Genomic DNA, 25519 nt, shown 5'->3' with positions numbered 1-25519 from the left:
CCGCTACCAATCTTGGAAATCCTACTTTCAGCTTCGTCGCAAGCCGAAGCTCCAGATCTGGGATTATCTTTAATTTTTTGGTTTTAGTTTCGCTCGCTCATGGTTTTACTGTACAAAGTTGATGATGATTTTTGTTAGCAGTGGATTAATATAAACATTAATAATCATAATCATGTACAAATACAAAGAGTTATATATAATATTCAAAAAACAAAATCAAAGCGTCTCAATTGGTGACAACGAACAGTATCTCAAAAGTAAACTCAAAATCAAATCAATCAGTAGTAAATATGTATGTAAGTATGTATGTACCAACAAACAAACACAATTAAATATCTGTACAAGAGAGTATATGGAATTGGGACCTTTATTTACAGCGTTGTGTGTTTTTGTCATTGTTCATATTCACATTTCTACTATACAACTGTCGTTTACGTTTAGGTTGTTGCATCTCCGCATCAGATACAGATACATCTACTAATTCTGACTCTAATTCTTGCTGCTGCTGCTTCTGTTTCTGCTTCTGCTTTTGGCTGATGATGATTGTTTTATGTGGCTACGGAAATTTATTGCCTGCCGTTCCGTCGAATTCGGCTTTAATGCACGAGGTTAAGTTTGTCTCTCCTCTTCACTCCCCGGAAAATTCGGCAAGGGGCCCATTTCTGGGTGGCTATAGACACGCAAAGATAAGTGAGCCGGGCATAAAAATAATAAATAAGTATCAACAAAACACAGAACCTAACCGTAACCGTAACAAAACAAGGCATACAAATTAAGACGAATGAGGTTTATGGCACGAATTTTATGCGCATACAATACTGAATACATATATATAGTATAGTAGACCTGCCTGCCTGCCTGGATCCACGAAATTGACAATGGAGCAAAAGCGAGCCGTGGCGGATGGCAAATAACCGGGCCAAAATGGAACCGACCACCGCGGCACACGGAGCTGAATGGGGCGACAACAAATTAATAGAACAAACGGGCACCGACGACAACCAAAACGGGCGAAAAATGAATGAGCACATAAAATATTGCATAAATAAATGAAATGAATTGAAATGAAAATGGCAATGTGAAAATATATGTATGACACTGTGTGCGAGAGTGTGTGTGTCTGTGTTTGTGTGAGTGTGTGTGTGTGCCGGAGAGCACACAAAAACAACAATTGGCAACACACCGTGTTTGGCCAGGAGCGATGGTAGATTTTACTTTATTTTTTTTCCGGCTATATTTTTTTTCAGTTTTGGTTTTCTCTTGTTTTTTTTTGTTGTTTTCTGTTTGGGGGCCAGGACCCGGGGAAAACACTCGAAATTGGTTGACACCCCGGGCGCCTGACGCCACTGAAATCGCCCCGGAATCGGGAATCCGGCTCTGTTCTCCCGGGTGTCCCTAGGTAAATAAGTTTTTATGCTCGGCATTCGGTATTCGCGCTATATGCACACACATACATACATATATACGAATATATATGTATGTAGGCGGCGAAAACTGTACCAACTCACGCAGGCCCCCTCGCAAAATAAAAGGCGGAAAACGAAGGAAAAGTGGGCACATGAAAATGCCAAAAACTATATAAAATAAAATAAAACTCGGTGTCGGACTAGGTTTTGGGTTGAGTTGGGTTTGCTTGGGCTTGGTCCTCCTGGCCAGGCTAACAAATTACCCGGCCGACGTCCAGGTGGAAACTCCCGCCCAAACACCGCCCCTTCCGCCCACCCACACGCACACCCACACCCACACACACACCCAGTGAAATGGCAATGCCCTGTTATGTGTGCGTGTTGTTATTGTTGATGATTTTCCCCTCGTTTTTTCCTTTTTCCCCCCTGCTCGTGTTGGCTGGCATAAAAGGCATGGCAAACATTTTTACCGACATTTGATTAAATTTAAATATTCTTGCACCGAAATTGGCAAAAGCATGTCCCGTTATGTTGTAACACCAAATAATATAAGAGAAATTATGAGGGCGCAAAGAATGCGAATATTCGCCGAGCGCCCAAAAAGATAAACTCGTAATAAAATGCCCCAAAAAAAGGGAACCATACTGGGGGAGACTGCAAAAAATTATCGTTGAATATTTAAGCCCAAAAAAGGGAAAAAACGGCGGTAAAACGAAAGCTCAAGAAGCAACGGAGAGGGCAACCTCCGGGAAAACGGCGAGTGCTTGGCTGCCGTAGTTTTGCTTAATTATTTTAATTATTTTTATATACCGCCTACGCTTTTGCGCTGCAATTAAAACGCTGCGGCCTGGCCTTCATTGAGTGCCCATCACCCCAACCTAGGCTCCAATTTTTTATTCCCAGACTCTTTTTCTTTTTTTTTTGTTTCCGCTTTTTGCAGGTGGAGTGGAAGGCAGCTGCTGCTGCTGCTGCTGCAAGTGAAATTGGTATGCAAATGCTGGCTGGCTACACAAAATGTCTGGCTAAAAGCGCTCCGCTCCGAAAAATAAAAAAGCGGTAAACATAATTAAGGGGGGCGTGCGCAGGTCGAGTGGCTAGTGATACTCAGTACTCAGTACTCGGTACTCAGTACACTATCGTGTGTAGTTTGTACTCGAAAATGCAATTTAAATGGCAGTTAGCAAACGCCCCGAAGTATGCAATCGCCTTTGATGGCTCGCATTGGATTATCATTGATGCCAATGAATCGAATGGATTGGAAATCGGGCAGCAGACTTGTTCATTTGATTGGCAGCTCGCTTACACGCACTTTGCCTCCAGCACACACTCAAGGCCGAGATAATAGGATCATTGCCTTGACACGAATAGCTAGTCATGTGTTTGCAACCAACCGATTCTCGTGGGAAATTAGGTTTTAATTAATTGGAGTAGATATAAATTAAATGCGAATGGAAAAGTATGTAGTTTTGTGATTTCCAAGAAAAATAAAATAAATATTTCAATCGTAATCAGTATTTCTAGCAGTGACATACAAATATTTACCGGTTTGTAACCACTGTAGGAATTAATATAGCATACTTTACAGAGCCGCTTTACGAGATTTCAAACCTCTAGGTACTTATGTTCAACTTTTTCCTATAATCTTTATATTTTGCACACTTTTCCCATTAATTTAGCCCCACCTTTAGTAACTATTGTTGCGACCACGGGTGCACATTCGCATGCCTGTGTGGAAAACCTTGCATATCCTTTGATGCCCGACACGAGTGAAAACGACACTACATTAGCCTTATAGCAATTAACAAGGCTTTTCCTGCTAATCCCATATGTACAAGTTTTCAGTAATTGAAACTGTCGACTGTCTAAGCCCAATTACAGTCTGCCAAGCCAGCTACATTGTTTCCTCGCGTGTCTATGTGTGTGTATGCAAGTGAGTGTGTGTGTGTGCTGGCCATAAAAATGACTGAAACTGTCGTAATTGAAAGCAACTTTATTAAGCCGTTGCTGAAAATCTCAATTTAGGGCGCATTAAAATGGCCAAAATGTAAGGGAAGAGCCTAAGGGCTTGCTCTTTTATGTTTCACTTTGTATGTTTTATCCAAAACTGAAATTTAATCTCGTGTTTGTGTGCGCGCTTGTGCGACAATCTAAACAAATAATGATTTAATAAAGGACGAGCACACACGCACGCAATTCCATTGTACTATTGATACCATTGTTTTACGGTCTGCTAATCAAAACCAACTCGACCCCGCCCTCGCAATTGCCATCGCCATCGCCATCGGAGGGCTCCTGAATTATAAATGAGACCTAAAACTCTCGTTTAATATTTAAACAAAATCAAATCAAGGAAAAAAGGAAGGCAGGCAGGCAGGCAGCCAAGACAGCCAGTCAAACAGTCAGACAGTCAGAAGGACGACGACGATGACTGTAAAGCTCCAACTCGGAAATATCAAGTGGAAAATATCAAATTGTGAGAGGGGCCAGGACCTAGTGGGTGGTGCCAGGGGGCGGTGGTGGCGTTGGGTTAGTGGGCGTGGCGTTTTTCAAATGCGAAGCCAACTGTCTGACTGACTACGCTCTGGGCCAAGAGCTCGCCACTTAAACTAATTTGATTTCTATTGAGGCAAACAAATAATAAATAATGAATTTACATTTCTATGCGTGTCCGGGTGGATTGCGTTGCCATGACGGATCTGGATCTGAATCTAAATCTGATTCTGAGTCCGATTCTGAATCTGAATATAGCTGGAGGGAAAAGTTGAGTGAGTGTGTGTGAGAAGGTCGAGCGGCGGTGCGACTTGCATTATGTGCAGCGAGACTACACTATACTACACTTCTGTGCCGACTTCTAAGCCCACTTGGCTGTTGTTCTCCTTGGTAATTAGGTGCACTGCAAGCTCGCTACCTGATTAAGAACTAAGCGGATTACAGCAATTACCGGCGAGTTATGGATGCGAATGAATGTTTGCAAGTGGGATACTCTAAGATAATTGCTACGAGACCGAGTACCAGTACGAGTACTTCTTTCTTTCTTTCGAGTCCCCGCGGAACGGAGTGAAAACACTTTGACACTCGGTGTCAAGTTTCCAATTTCCATTTTCGACCTATAAATAAATCATGGACCCGGCGAGAAAAGTTAAGTAAGTGGGCTGTGAATGTGATGCCGGATAAAGCGAAAAAATAAATGGGATGAACAACTTAGGCAATAATTCTTCGACTGCGCGCAAAAGTACTGGAACTTATTGGAAATTCAATCCACCGCTCAGAGATTTGAATAGGTTTTGGGAAACTGGTTCAAGATTTCAATGCTCGAACATCTTTTTGCTTTTTTTTTATTCGTTTTTTTTTCTTTCTGGGTGCTCTAGATGCTCGTCGTGTCCGGAGTGCTGGTCTTTCGTTTTGTCATGATTGGAGGTGAGATTTATTTACAGATGAGTGGATGGGTCGCATCTCTGGGTCGCAACTAAATACAAGTTTGTTTTGTAAATACAAATGTGTGGGTGCTCATTTGGGGTTCGGTTTGCTTTGTTTGCATTGTTGTTTGCTATACAACAGAACTATACAGATGTTATGGTAACAAACGCGAAACGAACTGTACAAAAACTTATGTAGCTGCGGCTGGTAAAAATGTACAAAATTTCAAATATGCAAATTTCAAAACCAAAATCCAATCAAATTTCTCATGTGTGTGCACACCTCTGTTCGTTATTATTATTCATCTTTCGATAGTCGAATTTCGAATCAAGTACACACACTGGCACACACACTCGCACACGTATTTAAACATTGAATTGCTCTAAATTGATTTGTAGTTGTAGTTTCAGTTTTAGTTTTCAGTTTTCAGTTTTAGTTTGGGTTTTAGTTTTGCTTTTGGTTTTGGTTTTGGTTTTGGTTTATTGGGTTCTGGAGAGATCTGTTGCTGTTGTTGGAGTGGTTGAAAATGTTGAAGTAAGGAAAGTATACATATCATATAAATATTGAATAGAGTTTGCAAATATATATGGATATATATTTAGATATATGTAAATGTTTGGTAATAAAAAATAGGTATGGAATAAACAATTTGGTTTTCAGTCTCGTGTTTCTTTTGCTTGCTTTTATATATTTACACAATTTATTTTTCGCTGGTAATTGTTAATTATTTACAGTTAAGGTGGAACGGAAAATGCACAAAACCAAAGAAGAAACCAAAAGGAAAAGAGAGAAACAAAAGTTCTTAACTAAAACTGGTTATAGTTTCCTGTTTTTTGCTTTTTCTCTTCTTTTGATTCGATTGGGGGTTTGCCTTTTTGCTCCGATTCAATTGGATTTGGAATTAGAATTAGATTGAGAATTAGAATTAAAGACTGCCGCGCTGTTTTCCTTTGTCTAGATGGTTTTTGTATTTCGAATCTATGGTACTGAGTAGACCTATCTGATGGTTTGGCCCTGGGTTTTAGTTTCGGTTTCGGTTTGGGGTTCGGTTTCAGTTTCAGTTTGGCTTTAATTGGTTTGCTCTGTTGGGAGGGGTTAATCTGCTAATCGGCTAATACGCTTGAAAATCGCAACTAAGTAGCTTAATTGGATTGACACTAACTTTGGGTATTGGGTAATATTAATTCATAGTGGTACGAGTAGTAGTTTAGGTTGTAACTTTTCGGGATTAATTGCAACGTGTGTACGAGTATGTTGAGGAAAAATATACAAGTTGATTTTGGTTTTGTTATCGGTTTTCTAGGTGGTTATATATATATTTTTTGTGGTTAGATATGTACTTCTTGTTGATTGATAGATTGAGTGGTTATTCGTTGTTGTTGATTGATTAGTTGATTGCTTGATTAAAGTGAGGTGAGTTCGAGATATACAGAGAGAGAGGTAGAGAGAGGACCCTTGCCATGACAAACGTAAACAAAGTAGAGTTATTTTTATTCATTTCGTATGCAGAGTAATTGTTGTTTGAGACTATTTACAAGTTTGGTTTGGTTTGGTTTCGTTTCTTTTTTTTTTTTGGTTTTGTTTTGTATAATTAACCAAAGGTTGCATTAAAAATCATACAACAACTGAACCAAAATAGAAACAAAGTTCGAACAAAAGGAAAAGAAGAAGAACAACCGAAGAGAACTCATCAGAAGTACGGAAATGATTATCCAAAATCCTGCGTTTCTTTTGTGTGTGTTTTCGAAAAAAGAGTTAAAAATTGAGAACGTGTTTTAATCATTATTTTTTTTTTTTTTTTTTTTTGGTTTTTTTGCTTTTCAGTTGGTCATTGGACGGAACGAAAAACTTTTGTATTCTCGTTTTTGAGTGAAATGAAAACAGCGCTTAAATAATAAGGTTAGGTTAGTCATGTTGGTTAACTAAGGGAGCATTTCGAAATATATGTAATAATAGGTTTTCAAATGATAACGGTAACTGGTATTTTGAGATAGCGAGTTAGGAGATAGAGTCTTTGTATTTTCATTTTAGTTTGCTTGCTTTGCTTATAACTTATTTTAGAGAGAGAGATAGAGATATAGAGAAAAATATAAAGTTAATGCTTACAATCATTCATATCGTCATTGGATCTCATTATGTACTGATCCGATGAAGATAGTCTTGAATGCCCGTTCGTATTGGGATGAGCTCCCCCCTATGATCACTTTGTTTATTAGAGCTACGCATCGCCAGTGCAGATGGGTTCGACTGATGCATATACATACTATCACCTTCGCACTCACTTTCTTTATATTGGAGCACATTTTTATGCTTCTCATAGATAACCAGGCAACGATGACATCCTTTCCTAAAAAAGTTTTTGGTTGCAACGAAAAGTTTTGTATTTTGGTATTTGGTAATCGGTATTCGGTATTCGGTAGTTGGTATTTGGTATTTGGTATTTGGTATATAGTATATGGTTTTACTTGTTCATATGGTATAATGGTTGAGTGGCATAATATTCATGTTTCTTGTGGGGTTTTTCGTTGGTTCGGTGGTGCGGGATGTGTGTTGGCTTGTTTTTTTGCGGGTTCTTGGCGCAATCGACAAATAATACGGTTGGTTAACTAAGGCTAAGACTTTGACCGGGCATTCTGAAGGTCCCTCCGTGTGTTTGTGTGAATGGAAGGTATCGGAAACGAAATATCTTATGTATATACTGGGTGCAAAGCGAGGAGAATCACACCGAGGCATTATCCCGTCGCCTGCTTTCAAATGTTATTCGATTTACTCTTGCCGAACTGGTACAAAATAAACATGTTATAATCCCAAAAGCCTGGCCCAAAGTCGATAAATTCCTTTAGAAGGATTTCGATTTTGTCCACGCTTCAGTTTGTTAGATTCGATTGAAAAGCGATTAATTGATTGATGTCATATATCGAGTAGAAGTAATCAAATGATCATCGAAAGGAACTCAAAGGACGAACACTTAATAACGCAAGAAACTCACAAAATATATGTTGTTGAAAAGTGATGTAAAAATACTTTGAATACATATTTATTCGTATAGATAAGTGGATAACGTTTCAAAATAAACAGTTTCATCTTGGGTTTTGTTTGATTATTGATTGTGGTTGGGCAGAATGTGGGGGTTTCGTTTAGTTTCCTAGTTGGTAAGATAGTTGATGGGGCTCGGTTTGGTTTCGATATGTTTACGATATTTATTGGTATACGACAAAAACTTGTACAGAACAAAACGAAAGGCGGCCGGAGGTGAGGGCGTGGCAAATGGGTGAATTAAATATGAGCATGAATACGATCCACGCCTTCGCCTCCAGCAGCACAGCAAAAGGCCAATACTATTTAAAGAGTAAAAGTAAGGCAGCGGAAAAATCAAAAACATTTTCACATTTCAGCTACAACGGAAAAACTTAGCTTACGGATAGGATTATTCATATGTTTATTAAATATTTATAAGCATAAACATGGCAAAACACAAAATTCAAAATAAACTCCACTTGGGTAACTCAATGTTTTGCTTTCGATGATTTTTTTCGTGTTTTTCGTTTTCGGGTACGTCTGGGTTTTTTCGCATTAAGGAAAGCAGCTTAAAAGGGTTTTAATTGTTTTTCACATTGCTCTTAACGACTAAAAAACATTCATACGAAGGAAAACAAAAGAGGAATTCCAGGCCAAAGCAAAAGGAATGGCTGGAAAGTCGCAGTACAAAAAGCAATTTTCCTTTAAATGTCTTTGGTTTTCGTTTCGTATCGTTTCAAATGAAAAAGCATCGGAGGGAAAAACGGGCAGCAACAAACGCAGCTGCTAAGTAGGGAAAAATGTGGAGTAACACAGATACAGATACAGAGTAGTCAAAAAGGCAGTTCTCTAAATTAAAAACACAATACGTGGGTACGTAAAAAGTTTGATTTAGTTTTTAGCTTTGGCTCGCTAGCATTTACAACACGATTGGGGGTATTGGGTCTTGGGTACACAAACACAGGCACGGATATATCTATCGGGCGATATATAGGCACGTAATACGTATATAGGGACAAAGAGATGGACGGGCTGGGTGTTCTTTTCTTTTTTATTCTTTTTTTTGCCTTGGTACATGACTGGCTCTTGTCAAACATCCGAATTACGAGCAGCGCGCTGCCTTCAAGAAAGTGCCCTGCACTCGGAGGAGATGGAGATGGAGATGGAGTGGCGAGGATACGGCTGCCTTCTGCCTTCTGCCTGCTGCCTTCTACCATTTTCCTGGTGCGGCAAACAAACTCGACTCAAACCCGTTTCAAAGGCAAAAGTTAAGAGCAGCAGCTGGCAGACGGCGGCAACATCAACAACAACAGCGGCAACTGTGGCGGCAGCAGCGACAACGTTAGCGATAACGTTGACGACAGGTTTTGACTGCCTGTGTGAGTGAGGCGTTACACGGAGAAAAAATATTAGCTATACTCAGTTTAAATTATAAAACTAAAAAAAAAGATATCTCTGCTGTCAATCAAGCCAAAATAAAAATGCCTACTCTTTAATCAGTGGCAAACATTTAGGGAGGAACAATATCCATTCCGCTATTGAATTGATTTTAATGTTATAAGAAAACTATTAGAAGAGGAACCATATCCTTCTCGCCATTGAAATGATTTTAATGTAATAACAAAACTATTAGAAAAGGGACTATTCTAACTATTTTCTGACATTATATGCGTTAAGTTTGAAGGAGGCAGAAACATTGTCTATTTATTTATTGTATTATGGAGGGACCAATCAAAAAACTTGATACTGATTTGATTTACGAAGACAATGTTGGAATAATTAAAATGTTAATGTCCTAACATTATATTATATAATATTCCGAATCTTTAAATTAGAATTCCTCTGCAATTAATTATATTTAGGCCAGAGACCTCATGTGAACTGGAATTTTCTCTCCGTGTCCCTTAGTTTTACATGTCTCCCTGACGCCTTCGATGCCTTCGATGTGGCTCATACCTCACTCCTATTTTGCTCACCCCTCGCTGCTCATTGCTCGCTGTTGTCTTTGGCCAGCCCTTCACTCCGCTCCACTCCACTTCCCTCACTCCGATGTGCTGACTGGCTTCTTTTTAATGAGGTTAGTGCTGCATTTTGCCGCCCGTGCGGAGGGTCCTCAGCCTTACCTTAACACATTTTACCGAGCACACACACCTTTCCTCAGTCAGAAATGAAAACTTATTCAATTATAGGCACTCTCCGACAAAGGAGCCAACACAACGAACAAAAAACAATATATACATATATAGGTAACATATGAATGTGGGGAAAAGTAAACCAGAACATCTCATTTTCCCAGGCCTGTGCCAAAAACGCACGAGTCTTTCGCCAGCCAATGGATCGAGTATCGGGTTGAGATGTTAGCATATTGTTAGCGGGCGGAGCGGGAACCTCACCCCCCACCACCCCCAACCCCCCAAAAGTGGAGGGGGGAGGGGAAGGGTTGGGGATTGGGTCCCGACCGGAGAGATGGTACTTACTCGTCGACAATGAGATATTTGTTACCATCGGAGGCCGCACACCTGCCGCGGTAGCTGAACTGGGAGCCCTTGATGTGAATGGATTGCTGATAGCCGGACAGGAACCAGGAGCCCTCCCATCGAGCCGGAAATGTGCAATTTGTGGGTGCTGCAAGCCAAAATACACAGTAATAATTTATTAATAAACGACTCGACCATTAATGCATTAAGATATTATATTCCAATTGCCTCCCCGTGGACATCAGTTGGGCTCAGATGTGATGTGACCTCAATTGCGTTCATTGTTCATTTAAGAGCCGCATAAAAAGAAAAAGAGCAACCGCAATCTTTCCCAATAAAGTGCGATTGCAGCAGGCACATTTATTTAGCATTTTATCATTTACTTGGGCGCACAAAGGCACTTGCTTATTGATAAATTTAGATTTCGGTTGGCCACTTTCTTCGGCCGCTCTCTTCTAATTGTATTGTCAAGTTTTCGGTGGCAAGATTTGTGGCATTTTAATTTGTAAATTGTTTCAATTATTGTTATGATTGTAGTTAAGTGCGTGCGCATAAGGGGCCGCAAATTTACGAGCCGCCATCAGGAGTGGGAAACTGGATGGTAGGGTAGGGTATCCAGTTTTAGGGGAGGGCAGTCGCATAAATAAGTTGAACGAGCCAGGCAACCAAAAACTGCTCGTAATAATAATAATGTCACACACAGATACGCACACACACACACATAGAGTGGCAGCAGAACTACCGAAATGGCAATTGTGAATATTAAAAAAAAAAAAAGAAAGCAGGGAAAAAAAAAAAAGGAACTCAACTCATGAACAGAGAAATGGGAAAGGCGAAGCCAAAGTATAGAGAAAGAAACGTAAACGGAAAGTTAGCTAACGGCATGCCACACTCGCACACTCGCACACTCAGGCAATAAGTACTATATCCCATACAATGGGTATAGACCCGCCACACAGATACATATAGAAAATGGTAAAACCACCCTCTGAGCCGTACATATAGCTTAATGTTTGGGCACGATTGGCAGCGGCGGGGAGTTTTCGAGTTGGGATAAGGGTGGTGGCCAGGAATCAGTCCTCGCCGCCGATGGGCGGTGGGTGGTGTGCGATCTGGGAACTGGAAACAGCGAACAGGGAACGGAAAACGGGGAACGGGAACGGGAACGGGAACGGGAAACAGGAATGGGAAAGTCGGAACCGGCAAGATGGAGTCGGAGACGGAGGACGAAGGACTGAGGACGAAGGACGGTCCGAGTTCAGGCTACGCATTCAAATACAGAAAACTCGCAAGGAGAGACGAATGTGCGCACCCGAGCCAAAAGCAGAAACAGAAACAGAAACACAACCAAAGGCAAAGAGTCGATGTGCAGAGCAAAAAATTCAACGAAATTCAATATTCAGTTCAATAAAAATGATCCGATTCCAATGCAAATATATCGATTTTAACCCTTTTACTCAGAACAAATTGAAATACAATAAAAATTGAAATAATTAAAAACATCCAAATAAAGTTTAATACAAAAAATCCTTGTTATTAATAATTGGCGCTGGATATTGACACTTGATATTCAACGAATGAAAAAATATTACATTTTTGAAAATAGTATGTTAGAAAAATAGTTCTAATTTATTACTGTGTATCCAAAGCAGCAACGACTAAAGCGGCAACACGGTGCCACACTCACACTCCCGTCGAACACACACAAACACACACACATAGCCGTACTTACAGCGATACACATTTTATTTTATTATTCCTTTCCTTTCTTTTATTTTACTTGTTCCTTGTTGATTCCATTTTTTTCGCTTTTTGTTTTTACATTTGCGGCAAACAAAAGGTACTCATGCGCAGGATCAGCGCAGCGCTCTGAACTCTGAGCCCCAACTGAGTCGCAGCTCAGACCTCCGACTAAAGTCGAACATATATAGCTATAGCTTTGGCTGTAGCTGCAAAGCGAGTGTGTGTGCTTGTGTGTTTCCCAATGACCTGTGCTTTTTACGGGCCGCATTCGCATTCGCATTCACATTCGCATTCGCTTGGCTGTCATAATGCGGCCCATACGCACAGCGGGCTGCCTGAGTTGTGTGAAAAGTGTAGCATACTTTGCCGGGCAGCCACCGCCCCGAATGAAACGAATATTTCGAACTACGGACTCCGGGACTTCGCTATCCGCCATCCATTCCGGAACCGGGAGCGGGAGCGTGAGCGAACCCGGAACGGAGTCCCGAAACCGTAACCGAAAACGAAAACGAAACCCACCCTCCTCCTCCCCGCCGACGAATAATTGTTTCGCCAATTTCAAGTACCGTGAATAATTTTCCAACATGATTCAATACTTTTGCCTGAGTGCCGCAGTTGAGTATTGTTGCTGCTGCTGACGCTGCCACTGCCGCTGCTGTTGCCGCCGGCTGATGGCAACACAATCATCGCACGTTGCCCTCCGCCCTTAATTCGCTACCCCTGCTGAAAATATGCTGCAGGACAAGCTTAAGTAAATACAAGCCAGCAGCAAATATACGACAGCGACCACGGGAGACAGACAGGCGGACAGACAGGCGTACAAATGCGTATAGACAGTTGAAATGACGGACGCGAAAGCACGGGGCACGGGGAACGGGGCACGGGGCTTTGCGGATATATTTTCGGTGTGTTTTTCGTTTGGATTAGAGTGGCTCACAAGAAAATACACGGTATGGGGAAAAAAAACCCGTACAAATGGAGAGGGGGAACATGAAGAAGCTTAGGCAACAACAAAGCGAAATGTTTGGGGAGGGGGATGGGAAATAAAACAAATATGCTCAAAGAGTTGCTCCTCACAATGGGTCTGGGATCCCTATAAACTGACAGTAATCAGGTGCATTAATCAAAGCAAATCTCGGGGAGCTTTGCCAGCTGCGAGGGGGGCGAAAGGTATCCAAGGCGACTTTTCCGACACATACATATGCTAAACAAGAAATGGGAACAGGGAAACTGGGAAAAGCGCCGCAGAATGATAATCTTGCACTTGAGTAAGCTTTGGAATATAATTTGCCTACTATAATTAGATTCAAGGCAAACTTGTATCAATTTAATTGGTTCAGCAGTTACGATATAAATAGTACTTATAAAATTATTACACTCAAAAGACCAATCAATAGGCGTTAACATAATTTGTTCGGTATAAAATGTGTAATTTGTGAATGGCCTGCTTTTCTAATTATTCTTGCCCGCATTCAATTGAGATTGACAGCGAGAGTGTTTAACACGATATTAATTATGCACTACTCTGTCATTTGTGGTTCCTGTTATGACAAGCAATTTCCTATCGGCAGCAACGTACTATACACTTATCTTATCTGCGATGATCTATAATGACAACTTCAGCGCGCTAACAACTCCTTAACCCAATTATGTGGCCCACACTTATGGGTGTGCGCAATTTGAAGAGCCCGTTCGCTAGGAGCCCGGAGTAGGGGTCCATTCGTGTGTGTGTGTGTGTGTTTAAGGGAGTCCTATCCAGTCCACATTACTGGACCACCCCTATTGAACAGACCGGGCTATGGCTGTACGCACCCCGAAAGAACAGACAAACACTTATTCCGGCACATAGCCAGAACTCAAAGAGCATGACGCTTTCGCCTGCGAGACTCATTTGCGTTTTGGGCTTGGGTCTGGATTTTGGACTTTACTTTCGCAGAGGGACAGCTGTGTTGGCGGAGCAGCCGGAGGAGGGGGCGGTGGATTAGGGGCGGGGCAACCGAAATGCTTTTGTCTAACTTGAGTGAATTATGGTCGGCGGTTGGTCGGTGGTCGGCGGTTGCTGGCTGTTTGTTTCGGGCAATTTCCGTACAATTTGCCATTGCATGTTGCTGTTGCCGGAGCGGCTGTTGCTGCTTCTCCGCTGCCTCTGCTCCTCAGCTTGTTTTTGTTGTTGTTGTTGTTTTCATTGTTTTTGGGACGCTCTGTTTTTTGCTTTTGGGTAGATTCGCTCATGGAGAAACAGTTGAAACGCATTATACGAACGCAGATCTGCGGTCACAAACTACTTATGGATTCAATTGAGCATGACCAAAAGAGGGGGTGGCCACTGGGGTGTGGACGGGGAGGGGTAGGGGGATGAACCGCCAGCTGACGCTCTGTTGCGAGTACAAATTATGCCACAAAAATTAAATGAAATTGGGGTTTGGGGAGCTCTTTGGGGTGCTGGGGTGCTGGGGTCCCGGGGTCCTTCGTTCCTTCGCTTCTTGGGTCCCCGAAGTTTCCCGGGCACTTTCTTGGCGCGCCAAGTGAAATTATAAATTCCTATCATAGCGCTACTTATCGGTGGGGGTTCTACTATACTACGGTTCTACTCACTTTCTTGCCGACCGCCCCAGCCGCTGACGGACGTGGCCAAAAGCAGCATTAGCAGCGGTCCCAGCCAACTTTTTGTCGACGTCATGGCGCAGCTCCTGCTCCTTCTCGCCTCGATATTCGTTGTTATTGTTGTCCCCGCCGGGAAGCTGGATTCGTGGGAGTGGGAGATGGCGTATCCGTTGCCCGGCAGCAGCTGCTGCCACAAGAACATCAGCCACGTAATGCCGCCGGAAAGTTCCGCGGCCTCGCCCCGCCGATCCAGACTAATATCACCGTTATAGTTAAAGCACCTACATTCATCATACTCTCCATCGTGCGGCAATGCAGCACCAGTTGTGCCCCTCGCCGTTGTTTTTGTCGTTGTTTGCGATTCGTGTGCGGTTATCGCTGCTGTCGCACCTTCTCCCGCTCCACCTGCTCCGGCCATTGTTGCCGGGCTAGCGATGATTGGATTTACCTGGGCCAGCGGAGCGCCAGACGCATGACTTGGTCCTTCGCGCCGGATTCGCTCACGTCGCCAGCATCGCTTGCCGCATTCCAAGACATCCGCATTCGCTTCTACAGCCGCATCCACATCCGCGCTACCGCCGGCAACAGTGGGCATAACTAATTGCGACGTCTGCCGGAGATCGGTGCATCTATGCCCCGTCGAGTCAACGGGTAACTGAACACCCGGCAGCAGGAATTCACCAGTCGAGGAGGAGGACATTGTTGCCGCTGCAGGTTCTGCTGTGGATTTTGCTGTAGTTGTTGCTGTGGTTGTTGCTGCAGTTGTTGTTGCTGCTGTTGCTGGTGTCAACGTCGCCGCTGAAGCATGTTTATCATAATTTTTATGTTCCCAGCCGGGCGGACAAAAGCAGCTGCCCTCGATGCTCCTGCCACCATGGCTCAGGGTCTGACTCCTGCTCCGACTTCGGGTGCCGGCCGCAGGCACATGCTTACATGGATAGCAGAAAGGCGGTAAATAGATTAACGACGTTGTTCCTGCTCTCGTCTTGGATGTGGACGCAGTCGCAGTCGCAGAAGTGGTGGTGGTGGAGATGGTGGAGCTAAAGCTGGAGCTGGAGCTGGAGCTCGCTGTCCTCAGTGCCGCCTGCATTGGTTGCTGATGTGGATGCTGATGCTGCTCTTGCTGCTTTTGCTGCTGCGTGTCCTGTGGGGACAGAGACAAGAGTGGAATATTTTATTATTATGGAGCACAAACATGCTGGCTGAGCCAAGTTAATATGATATAAGGTGGCTGCGAATTTGAATTTAAAATAAAGCTGCACCCCACGGCCACTGGCGTACACAAATAATCCCACAAGATTCATTGTTCGAACCGCCGACACGCACCGAAAAACCGAAAACAGTTGCTCGTATATGTACAAATAAAACTTCCTCGGCGGCGCATTAAAAAGCAATAAAAATAAATATGGGCTCTGGGAAACCGACACTCCAATCGAAATAAAACTCCCAACGATGCGTAAATCAAAAATCACGCGCTATAAAAAAATTAGGCACAAATTTATGTGTGTTGTGTGCCCGAAAGCGTCTGCATCGCCCCCATCGCATTCCTATCACCATTTCCACTGCCATTGCCAGCATTTCCTCAGCCATAATCTTTTCCTGCATTTAGCGCCTCTGGCTGGGGAGCAGACCGAAGACCCTCCTGAAACAAAAACCACTTGAGAGATTTTCCGATTCTTGGCATGTGCGTGGAGCGGAATTCACGATCGCAGGCCACCAACTCGGGAAGTTTTAATTTCCATATCGCATGCTAGCTTTTCAAGCAACTCAGATATAACATAGATATTTTTCCCAATTGATGGAAATTTAATTGGTCACTTTTATGGTTCGGATATATGGTCAAAAATAACTGATTGAATTGGAATTTATTTTGGTGAGAATATCCCATTCCAAACGAAACACAAACTCTGCTGACAAATTACTATTGACGAATGTCAATCCATCAATTTTCCTTGTTAATTTAATGCTGGTTAAATCTGTCATCAGGGAAATTTATTTTGGACTTTTTAATACATTTACTTCACCATATAATTATGCACGTTAGGTATTTTCCGAAAAAGAATACATCCCCGTGGGATACTGCTTTTCATCATAATTTGCTAACCTGATACTTTCTGCATATCAACTTTCGAAAACTGAATACAATTACTTTGATATGCGATCATCAAATTATTTTCAATTATTCAGCGTGTTCCTTGCCAGCGCGTAACTCTACCTTCTCGCCTATCAAAATCGATTATAAGAGCACACTTTGCTTCCTTGTGACGTGAATGTAACATTCGTTTCCTGGGAAGGTGGGCGAAATGAATAGCTTTCCCCCAGCCGCCGCCAAGAGTCGCCAGGCCATGTGTCATTTATTATGTCATGAAGGTTCTTCTTAGAAATTCAGCATGCTCCAAAGAATCTAAATCAAAATGGGACGACGACTATCCCGGGGTGGAGCGGCAAGCCAGCGGACGAGCTTGCGAGGCATAATGCAATTTTGATGTTGTGTAAGCGGTGCTCTTAGCCCATCATCTATGCTAATTAAGTTAATTAAAAAGTACCAGCAAAGTATTTGCACTTGGCCAACTTCACGTCATAATCAAAGTGGAGGCGGCGGCGCATCGAATGGAAAATGAAGCCCAAGTCATGTCAAATGCTCTTAAAAAGCCAGCCAATCCCCTTCCCCTCTAGAGAAGCTGGATATCAAGATGGTGATGGTGAGGGTGACGAGGAAAACAGAGGTGGAGTGATGCTGCCGCCGGAGATGACTATGTTGCCATCCACACAGTCGAGTGTCTTTATTTAAAAATGAAGAGAACGGAGACCAAAAAAAAAAACGAGGCCAATTATAAGCTTCATCATTAATTTGAATAAAATTAATTCCCCCAAAACACACACACACACACAGACAGTGAATGAAAATGCCACAAAAGAAATGTGCCACAAGAAGAAAAATATGTCCAAAAGAAGACGAAGGACGGGGGCGAAATGACAGCAGACGGTGGCAAATAAAACATTTAGGCGGAATTATAATTTTACTTTGCTTATTTATAATTTACGTTTAAAATGTGAAACACCTGACAGCTAAAGAGAATTTATGTTTGCATGTTTTCCATTAATTTATTTTTCCGCGGCGCACCCCTCCGCCTTCCAAGGAAACTGCCGAGACCCGCGACTCCAGCCTCGAACTGCACGAAAATGCACAGCAGGAGGGTGCTTCCCCCGGGTGGAGGTGAGAGGAGGCACCAGGAGGAGCCACAAGACGGGCACATTTCGCTATCACGTTTGGACTATAAAACAGGCCAGCCCAGGCCACAAGCCCCATCCCCTCAATCCCCCGGTCCCCCGAGCCGTGCTGATGATGTTGTTGATGACGTGGAGCGCCGCTGCATAGCACCGCCAAAAATGGCAAACGGGCAACCCAAGACACTGGTCTCTAGCAGAAGGCAGGAGCCCCACACTCGGAGAAACAAAGGACTCGCAAGAAAACAATATTAAAATCATACGTTGGCAATATAAATAGTAATGAGAACATTTCATCATTTTTCATGCACTGTCCTCAAATTGTGGCGCCCCCGTGGGGATCAAGGAGGGTTTATTATCTTTTGCTAATGATAAACGAAACTTGTGTTTAAACTTTACTCCATATAATTCTTTGAGCGTTCATTTTCAAAATTATTATTTGTTTTAATTTTCGATGTACTTCTAAAACAGTCGCCTTTATCGCTACTTCTTTATTAATATAAATGTTGATATTAATGGTTCAGGTATTTCTTTATTCATTGGGAATGCACTCTGCATTTTTACCCAGTGCATCTCTGGCACAGACACAAAGACAGAAGAAAACAGAGTCAGAGACGGAGACGTCTCGACGCAGTGCAAAAACTTGTCAAGTAAATATAAACGAAATGTGTGGCACGGCACCCGGCCGGGTCCGTTTCGTTCCGTTCCGCCTCTACTTGCTTTATTTTATTCCCATTTTATTATTATTTTCACCAGGCCAAAAGACGCAGACGCCGCAGCAACAGCAGCAGCAGCAAAAGGAAAAGCAGCAGCAGCAGCAGCAGCAGCACACATAAAAAATATTTTTATGCAACATTTTTATGATTTCCGTCTGGCTGCGACAGCGGCAGGGGCACAAAGAAACTTTACCCAGTGACAGAAAGGCACACGGTCCGCTCCGATTCTGTTTCCGATTGCGGGTCCGAGCCATCTCCTTCACCTGGTTTCAATTAAAAGACACTTTTCTTTTATGTGACGGCTTATTTCTCATTACGCTTGCCATGTTCTTTGTTTTTATTTTTATTTTCATTGCAATCCGGTTCTAGGATGCCGATTCCGCATCCGAATCCGAATCGGAATGAAATTGGGAAATTGCGACTGGGGTTGGCTGCTCCTGCTGGTGTTGACGGCCGTTCACGGTTTTCTGGAGGGGCGAATGCGATTGGAATGGATGCGTTCGCTCCCTTGTCTCACTTCATCAATCATTAATTTCGTTTATTTTTAGTGAAAATAATCACTTTGGGCAACATATGTGACCGAGCAGCGTTTCGCATGTGTTTGCAGAACGGGAACGGGAATGGGATTGGGATTGGGCAAGGATGGGGTGGATTTTGTCTGGGGGTCTGACAAAGAGTCTGGAAGAAGCGGATGGCCCGAAAAACACCTCCTTGCAATTATCAAATGGACTTCGTACCCTTCGAGGTTGCGTGATGCTCTCTGTTTTTCGGTTAGGTTAATGTGTGTGAAATGACTTTATTGGTTTTTCAGGTGGTCTGGCCCGGGTAACTGATGTCCTCGCCTCATGCCACGGTCTATTATGGACACATGTGGCCCGGATGCCGGCGGTGGGCGTTTAGGGGAGTTAAGTGCGACTTAGATGGGATAATAACCCGGGCATTTCCTGCTGCCACAAACGGGGGCTGGACAATTAAGCAGAACACAGTTTGGTCAAGTTGATCGATAATACCAGACACTAAAATAACTACTCTGTAGGGAAATAAAACGGCCTTTATGGCTCTATTATCCATCAAGGCTGTTATCAATTATCCGAGTTAATTGAAGTTGATCTTAGTTGGTTTTAGCAAGAAACAAGGATGAAGTTGGTTCTAAATATAGTGATATTAGAATAAGCTGGATAACCTCTTGGGAAATAAAATTGTATTAATAAATGGGAAAATACCTGGAAAAGGTAAGCTTAACATTTTGGGTTATTAACCTTTTTATCTGAGAACCTTCACCTTTCAAGCTATTCGAATTCTTCCGAAAATAAATATTATGCTACCTCTAAATCGAACGCATTCCCTCGTTTTCGTTATAATGTATTTGTTTGAAATGAGATAAGCTCAGATATTTTGTTAGCTCGAAACATTTTATCTCAACGGGAGTAATTTAAAAAGGCCCAGGCCCCACCCAAGTTAATTGGGGCACAATGTCCACACAAGTTAGTAGTATGTTTGCGTATATTTATGACATTTGTATCTTTTTATACCCTTGTTTATGCGACACATCTGCCCCGCCGCATACCCGGCAGCTACCTTTCACAACTTATCGTGCGTCTGTCAACTTTCGCAGAACGCTTCCTGTGAAATACGTAAATCCTTATTCACTCCAATGACTAAGAGGCATTTCTTTTCTCGCCCCAGGGCGAACGAACTGAGCAATAAATATAAATAGAGAATTTTCACATCGGGCAAATACACAAACAACACATCCGAAGCCCACACGCACCTCGAGGTGAATTAATCAACAACTCCGGAGCTGCGTCCCGGAGTAATTCCCTAATGCAATACATTTCCGCCGGGCTGCGGGCTGCTATTTGCTATCTGGTATCTACTATCTGGAAAAGCCATGCATATACATCGGCACCAACATGATTTTTATCTGCGAGTCGATAGCATAAATATGACGGCTGGACAGGAAAAATAAAGGGGGCGAGTGCAATTGCAGTGCGCACCTCATTGAACTTTTCAGACAAACACAATTTGTCCGATAAGGAAGAAAAAAAAGCGTCTACACGACACCCGCTAAAGGGGGCGGCCAGCTAAAGGGGGCGGGGCGGTCGAACGGTGCGCGCACTAATGGCCACCATTAATAATTGAAAAACTGAAACAGTCGAGCATGTGAGCAACTGAAGGATGATGGCGCTACGTGGGGGGTGAGGGTTGAGGTGCGGAGTGCGGGATGGGAGGTAGGCGAGAGGTTGGGAGGTGGGCAAGAGGTTGGGTCGCCAGTTTTAGGGGTTGGGGTGACAAAAATCTATAACCAAAAAAGTTATGAATAAGCGAACAAGGGAACGAGTCGAGAGCAACGACAGCGAGTCCGGTGCACAGAGAAAAAACGCTTTCATATCGCCCATTATGTTATAGATAAGATAATTTTAAATAATGCAATACAAACTTTATAAAACTTAGTTAAAGAATGTTTCTGCTCTAATTTGGGGTCTTTATTTGGGAAAATACTTTCCAACGGTAAAATGGGATTTGATTTTAACTAAAAATAACACTGATTTTTATTTAAAGTATACAATGTTGGAGACGGACTCCAGTTACGTTTTAAAATGTTAACTCATATTTTCAACATTTTGTTTGAAAAGTTTACAAAATTTTTTTAATAGCAGTGCAGAATAAAGTTTTACTTCGTTATCATAATCACAAACAAGACAGATTGTTTTAAACCAAACTGAAAAAATCAATATTGTTCTTTATTCACTCGCCCCAACTTGAAAGACCAAAAGCCAATGGATCTAAGGAATAACCAAATTTTTGCTGTGTACAAACCTGTTCTCTGCCTTCGTTGTTGTTGTTGTTGGGGCTGCTGCAGATGGAGTTTTTGTTGCAGTTGTATTTGTAGTTGTAGTTCATGGCTAGCTGATGAAGCTGCGGCGCTGCAGCGGCGCTGACGTCGACGTCGCGACGACAATGTTGGAGCTGCTGCTTCTTCTTCTTCTTCTTCTTGTGCTGGAGCCGTTCTCCTGGTTTTACCCGTTATTCTTGTTGTCTTGGAGGAAAATGCAGCAACAGAGGAAATCGCGTGCAAAGCGCAGCCAACCAGCATTGGAAAATGCAAGAATCGTAGCCCGTTTTCGGTTTTCTTTTCTTTTCTTTTTTGGGAGTTTCTGCAAATGTCTCAGTGATTTTTCGTTGAATTTTCCGCTGCAGGGCAGCAGAAAGAGCACGAAGCGAACCGAATCTGAGACTGAAACTGCGATGGTCGTGCAGACGGAGGGGGGTGCTAAAATATTGGAGCAAGGTGTTTCCAAACACACAGCTGCGGCGAAATCGATCAATTCGCCGCAGATCTCTGCGCAAAAGCAAGGCGGCGAAGAGAGGAGAGTGGCGCTACATTCGCATGATTGTTGTTTTTGCCACTGGCTGCTCCACCACCATTTGCACGGTTCAAATGCGTCTGTGTCGAGGTTGGGGATCCCTCTCTTGCTCTCTGCCTCCCCTTAAGTCGCCTCGTCTCTCTGTCCCTCTCACTCTCTGTGTCAATCGAATTAAAACGAATGCTCTTCGGCGAATAATTGGGGTTTAGATACTTTTCCAGTAGACAAAGTCGTGTTTTTTGCACTTTTTATTGATATTAATTAAAACTAAATTAAGCGAATCACACACGAAGCACACACTTTAAGCGGTTTTTAAGCTGTACACCAACACAGTTTTTCTCCTTGCAGTTTAATCCTTCGATTTTCCCTCAAGTCGCTAGACAATTGGCATTTCGAACCGATTTTCACTTGGCTCTTTGTTTTATTGAATTTTCACGGAGACGCTCTCACACGCAGAGAGACCTTGCTTCTGCTGCAATACACACCACCGACGAGCCAGGGGAAATAGTATCTATGGGCTGTGTATCTACGCGGCGCGCGCGATACGTCCGCTCGGTTCGGATTTTCGTGGGAGAATACATCTTTTTCGCTGTCGGTTGCTCTCGACTAGGGTTGTGAAAATATTCAAAAAAATATCGTAACGGCGATATATCGCTTAAACACAAATTTTATCGATATATTTATTAATTAATATTTTAGATAACCAATAAACGTTTACCCCAGACAATTATAACTCATTAAAAAATCAACTTTATCCACGAAAATCTAATCGTAAGATTTACTAGCTTCATTTTTAGTTTAGAAACATACTGTATGACTTGGCATTGCCAGCAGAGAGAATTTAAAAATTCATATGGCGCAAATATTTTCATTCAAATTAAAAACAATATTAAGACCACAAAAATCATTTCTTTCTTTAAATATATATATTCTATAAAAAAGAATAACTTATGAAATATTGTCTGTTTGCTGAGGTTTATTTTTAAATTACTGCTCCAACGGTTAATAAATTAATTTCATTTTAACCGACAAACGACCTTTAATTTGTTTAATTAAGTTTGTTTGTTATTTTAGTTTAATGTTTATTATTACCTGCCAAAAAAACCTTATATGAATATGTTTAATTATTTTTTTTTATTATTTCTGTTTAATATTTCCTGTTAAGCACATTTCCTGTTGTCAACACAACTTCAAAGCTTAAATTGCTATATACAGACCAAAGATAGTCCTGTCTATCTTCACACAATGAAATACAACATAAAAAAATTTAGTTTTTGCAAATTTTCCCGAAGGTTATGTTTTTTATTTGCACTGTCGGAAAGCTAATGAATGCGTGCAATAGCAGATTAATATGCCGCACTTAAGGAATTTATGAGACACATTTCAAGTGGCTCGAAAGCTGAATCAGCTCGCTTGTTATTCCACACTTCTCGTTCTTTGCTCGGAAACCGATTTGTATAAACAGACCCACAAAGTTTACTCAAGAAATTAGCAGGCCGTCATTGTTGGCGGTATCAATTTACGAACTGGCCATGCAACAGAAACAACAAAGGGTTGTTGACATAAACGTTCATTGACATACTGGGAATCAATAACGAAAGACTCTGTTTATAAAAAACTTCATCAGTGTCCATGTTAAATTCCAATTTAACGTTTACTCGAGCACTGCACATTGGTATTACAAATCAGTTCATGAAATTCATATTTTAATTTTAAATTTGTATCTGCAGTTTACAGATAACGTCACTCCCTAATGTTCAAATTCAGAAGCTGTATGTACTTACGCTTATATAAAATGAAAATATTTCTACCTACCTTATGGAAGTCCTTCCCCAAACCTGAAAAGGACACTTGAAAGGTCTTAACATAAGTGATTGGTTCTTGCTTACTTATTTAAAAGATTTAAAAATAATTGTATAGCCACTAAAATGGATATGCTTTAAGTTAAACATAGGATTAGAAAGGTACATTAAATTATTTCTAAAACGGAATGGCTTAATTGTTTAGTTGCTAGTGTCCAATTGCCTTAGACTTAAGGCTTGAAGTGAGTGGCTTTTCCCTGATGTCCGACTTCGGCTGGTTAAGAGAATCGTGGTTGTGTTGTTGGTTCTTAATGATCAGTTCTCCAGTTACTGAGCATGTGATTACTCGAGCAGGACATCGCATATACCGATTCCTGGCACAAAGCCAATAGGTCTTCGAACCACGAGAATTATTCCGATAATAAGAAAAGCCTCCCATTTGGAGTTTGGGTTTCCCCTTGGTGCCCTTGACAATCGTGATTCCTCTCTTGCGAATGATATCTGGAATAAATAAGCAGGGGTTTGTTTATTAGTAAAGTTATCAAAAGGTCGAGGAAATTACTTATCTATGATTTTCTACACTCAAGTTTTTAGGTTTCTTTATTTTGTTGAACTAGTTATTGTTGTTTCGCAACTAATTCGATTTGTATCTAATAAACACAAATAAATAGTTAAAAGTTTTTTAATCTTTTTTACAACATTATTAAGCTCATCTGAAAAAGTTTAGATAAACATGAAAAGGGAAAATAAAATCATAGTTAACACATGTATTGATTTATTTAACAAATGAAGTTCTCTTGGGTCACAGATGGGAGTGCTTTGCGTATTTCAGTCGGTACACCTCCTGACCATTCTTGAGGACATGGGTGGTGGCCCTGACCTTGCAGTTGGAGCTTCGGTAGCGGGCACATCGCCAGTTAATGCTGCTTTTCAACTTGCGATCCATCACAAACTCGTGCTTGTCAATGACCAGTTTACGTTTCTTTTTGCGGGTGGAACTAAAATTGGCCAAATGTGCAGCTCCTGAAAGGAAAACCAAACTGTATTAGTGATAGGAACAATAAAATACTTAGAGCTACACTAGAAAATAAAAATATTTAGTTAAAATAAAGTATGGTTTAAGTAAACTGGAATTTATTTTTTGTACATAAGCTTTTCCTTAACTAACTATAATTACGAATGTGGAGATGAAATTATAAAATACTGTAGTGTCAAGAAGTAATATCATCCGAGAAAGAAAAAGATAAATTCGAGACTATATATTCTCTATGCACATGTCTGGTTTGTAGGTTTCCAGTAAATTACTATAAATTAATTAATAAAAATAAATTATATGAAATATGACTTATTACAAAATTACTCTGAATTGTCTATGGATTATTTATTTTCAGTAGTTCACCATCCTAAATTATTCAACAGCCAGGAGCTTAATGGACTGCCTACGTCCTTGGCCACATGGTTCATGGTTGTGCGTGCTCGAGTGCACAATCTTCCCCTTGAGCGTGTGGACTCGACCATGGCATCTGATTTGGGTGGTGTACTGAGTGCATCGCCAGTATGTCTTGCCATGGACGCACTTCTCGCGGACGTAGGAGAACTTCTCGTGAAGCAACAAGACGCGTCCCTTTTGACTAACGCCGTAGGCAAAGATATCATCTAAAAAATACAAAAGTAATTAAGTAGTTAGTAAATATAAATTACGTTTGTACATTACATATGATGGGGAATGAAAGAATATTT

The 25519-nt window shown here is 41.7% G+C and overlaps 2 protein-coding genes across 6 annotated transcripts in view; both read right to left on the bottom strand.

Annotated features, from left to right (window-relative positions):
* The window catches only part of LOC108098499, a 30397-nt gene extending 7831 nt beyond the window's left edge, over positions 1-22566 (bottom strand). The window contains exons 1-4 of one of the 3 annotated variants that reach the window (XM_017201421.2): positions 21430-22566; positions 14657-15809; positions 10319-10466; positions 7106-7170 (exon numbers count right to left, since the gene is read on the bottom strand). In XM_017201421.2, coding sequence (XP_017056910.1) covers positions 7106-7170; positions 10319-10466; positions 14657-15809; positions 21430-21513 — 1450 coding nt within the window. In that variant the 5' untranslated portion in view covers positions 21514-22566. Of the gene's footprint in view, positions 1-6929; positions 7171-10318; positions 10467-14656; positions 15810-21429 lie in introns of those variants that run through there. The other 2 variants (XM_043209281.1, XM_017201418.2) reach the window with 2 other exon arrangements.
* A 677-nt stretch (positions 22567-23243) lies between these two features.
* LOC108098509 (modifier of mdg4-like) overlaps positions 23244-25519 on the bottom strand; it is a 28158-nt gene continuing 25882 nt past the window's right edge. Inside the window, exon 5 of one of the 3 annotated variants that reach the window (XM_017201452.2) lies at positions 23244-24280. In XM_017201452.2, coding sequence (XP_017056941.1) covers positions 23988-24280 — 293 coding nt within the window. In that variant the 3' untranslated portion in view covers positions 23244-23987. Of the gene's footprint in view, positions 24281-24566; positions 24803-25172; positions 25436-25519 lie in introns of those variants that run through there. The other 2 variants (XM_017201459.1, XM_017201455.1) reach the window with 2 other exon arrangements.

This window comes from Drosophila ficusphila, unplaced genomic scaffold, assembly GCF_018152265.1.
Source record: "Drosophila ficusphila isolate 14025-0441.05 unplaced genomic scaffold, ASM1815226v1 contig_791, whole genome shotgun sequence".
Lineage (NCBI taxonomy): Eukaryota > Metazoa > Arthropoda > Insecta > Diptera > Drosophilidae > Drosophila > Drosophila ficusphila.
This window is presented reverse-complemented; position numbering and strand designations above follow the sequence as displayed.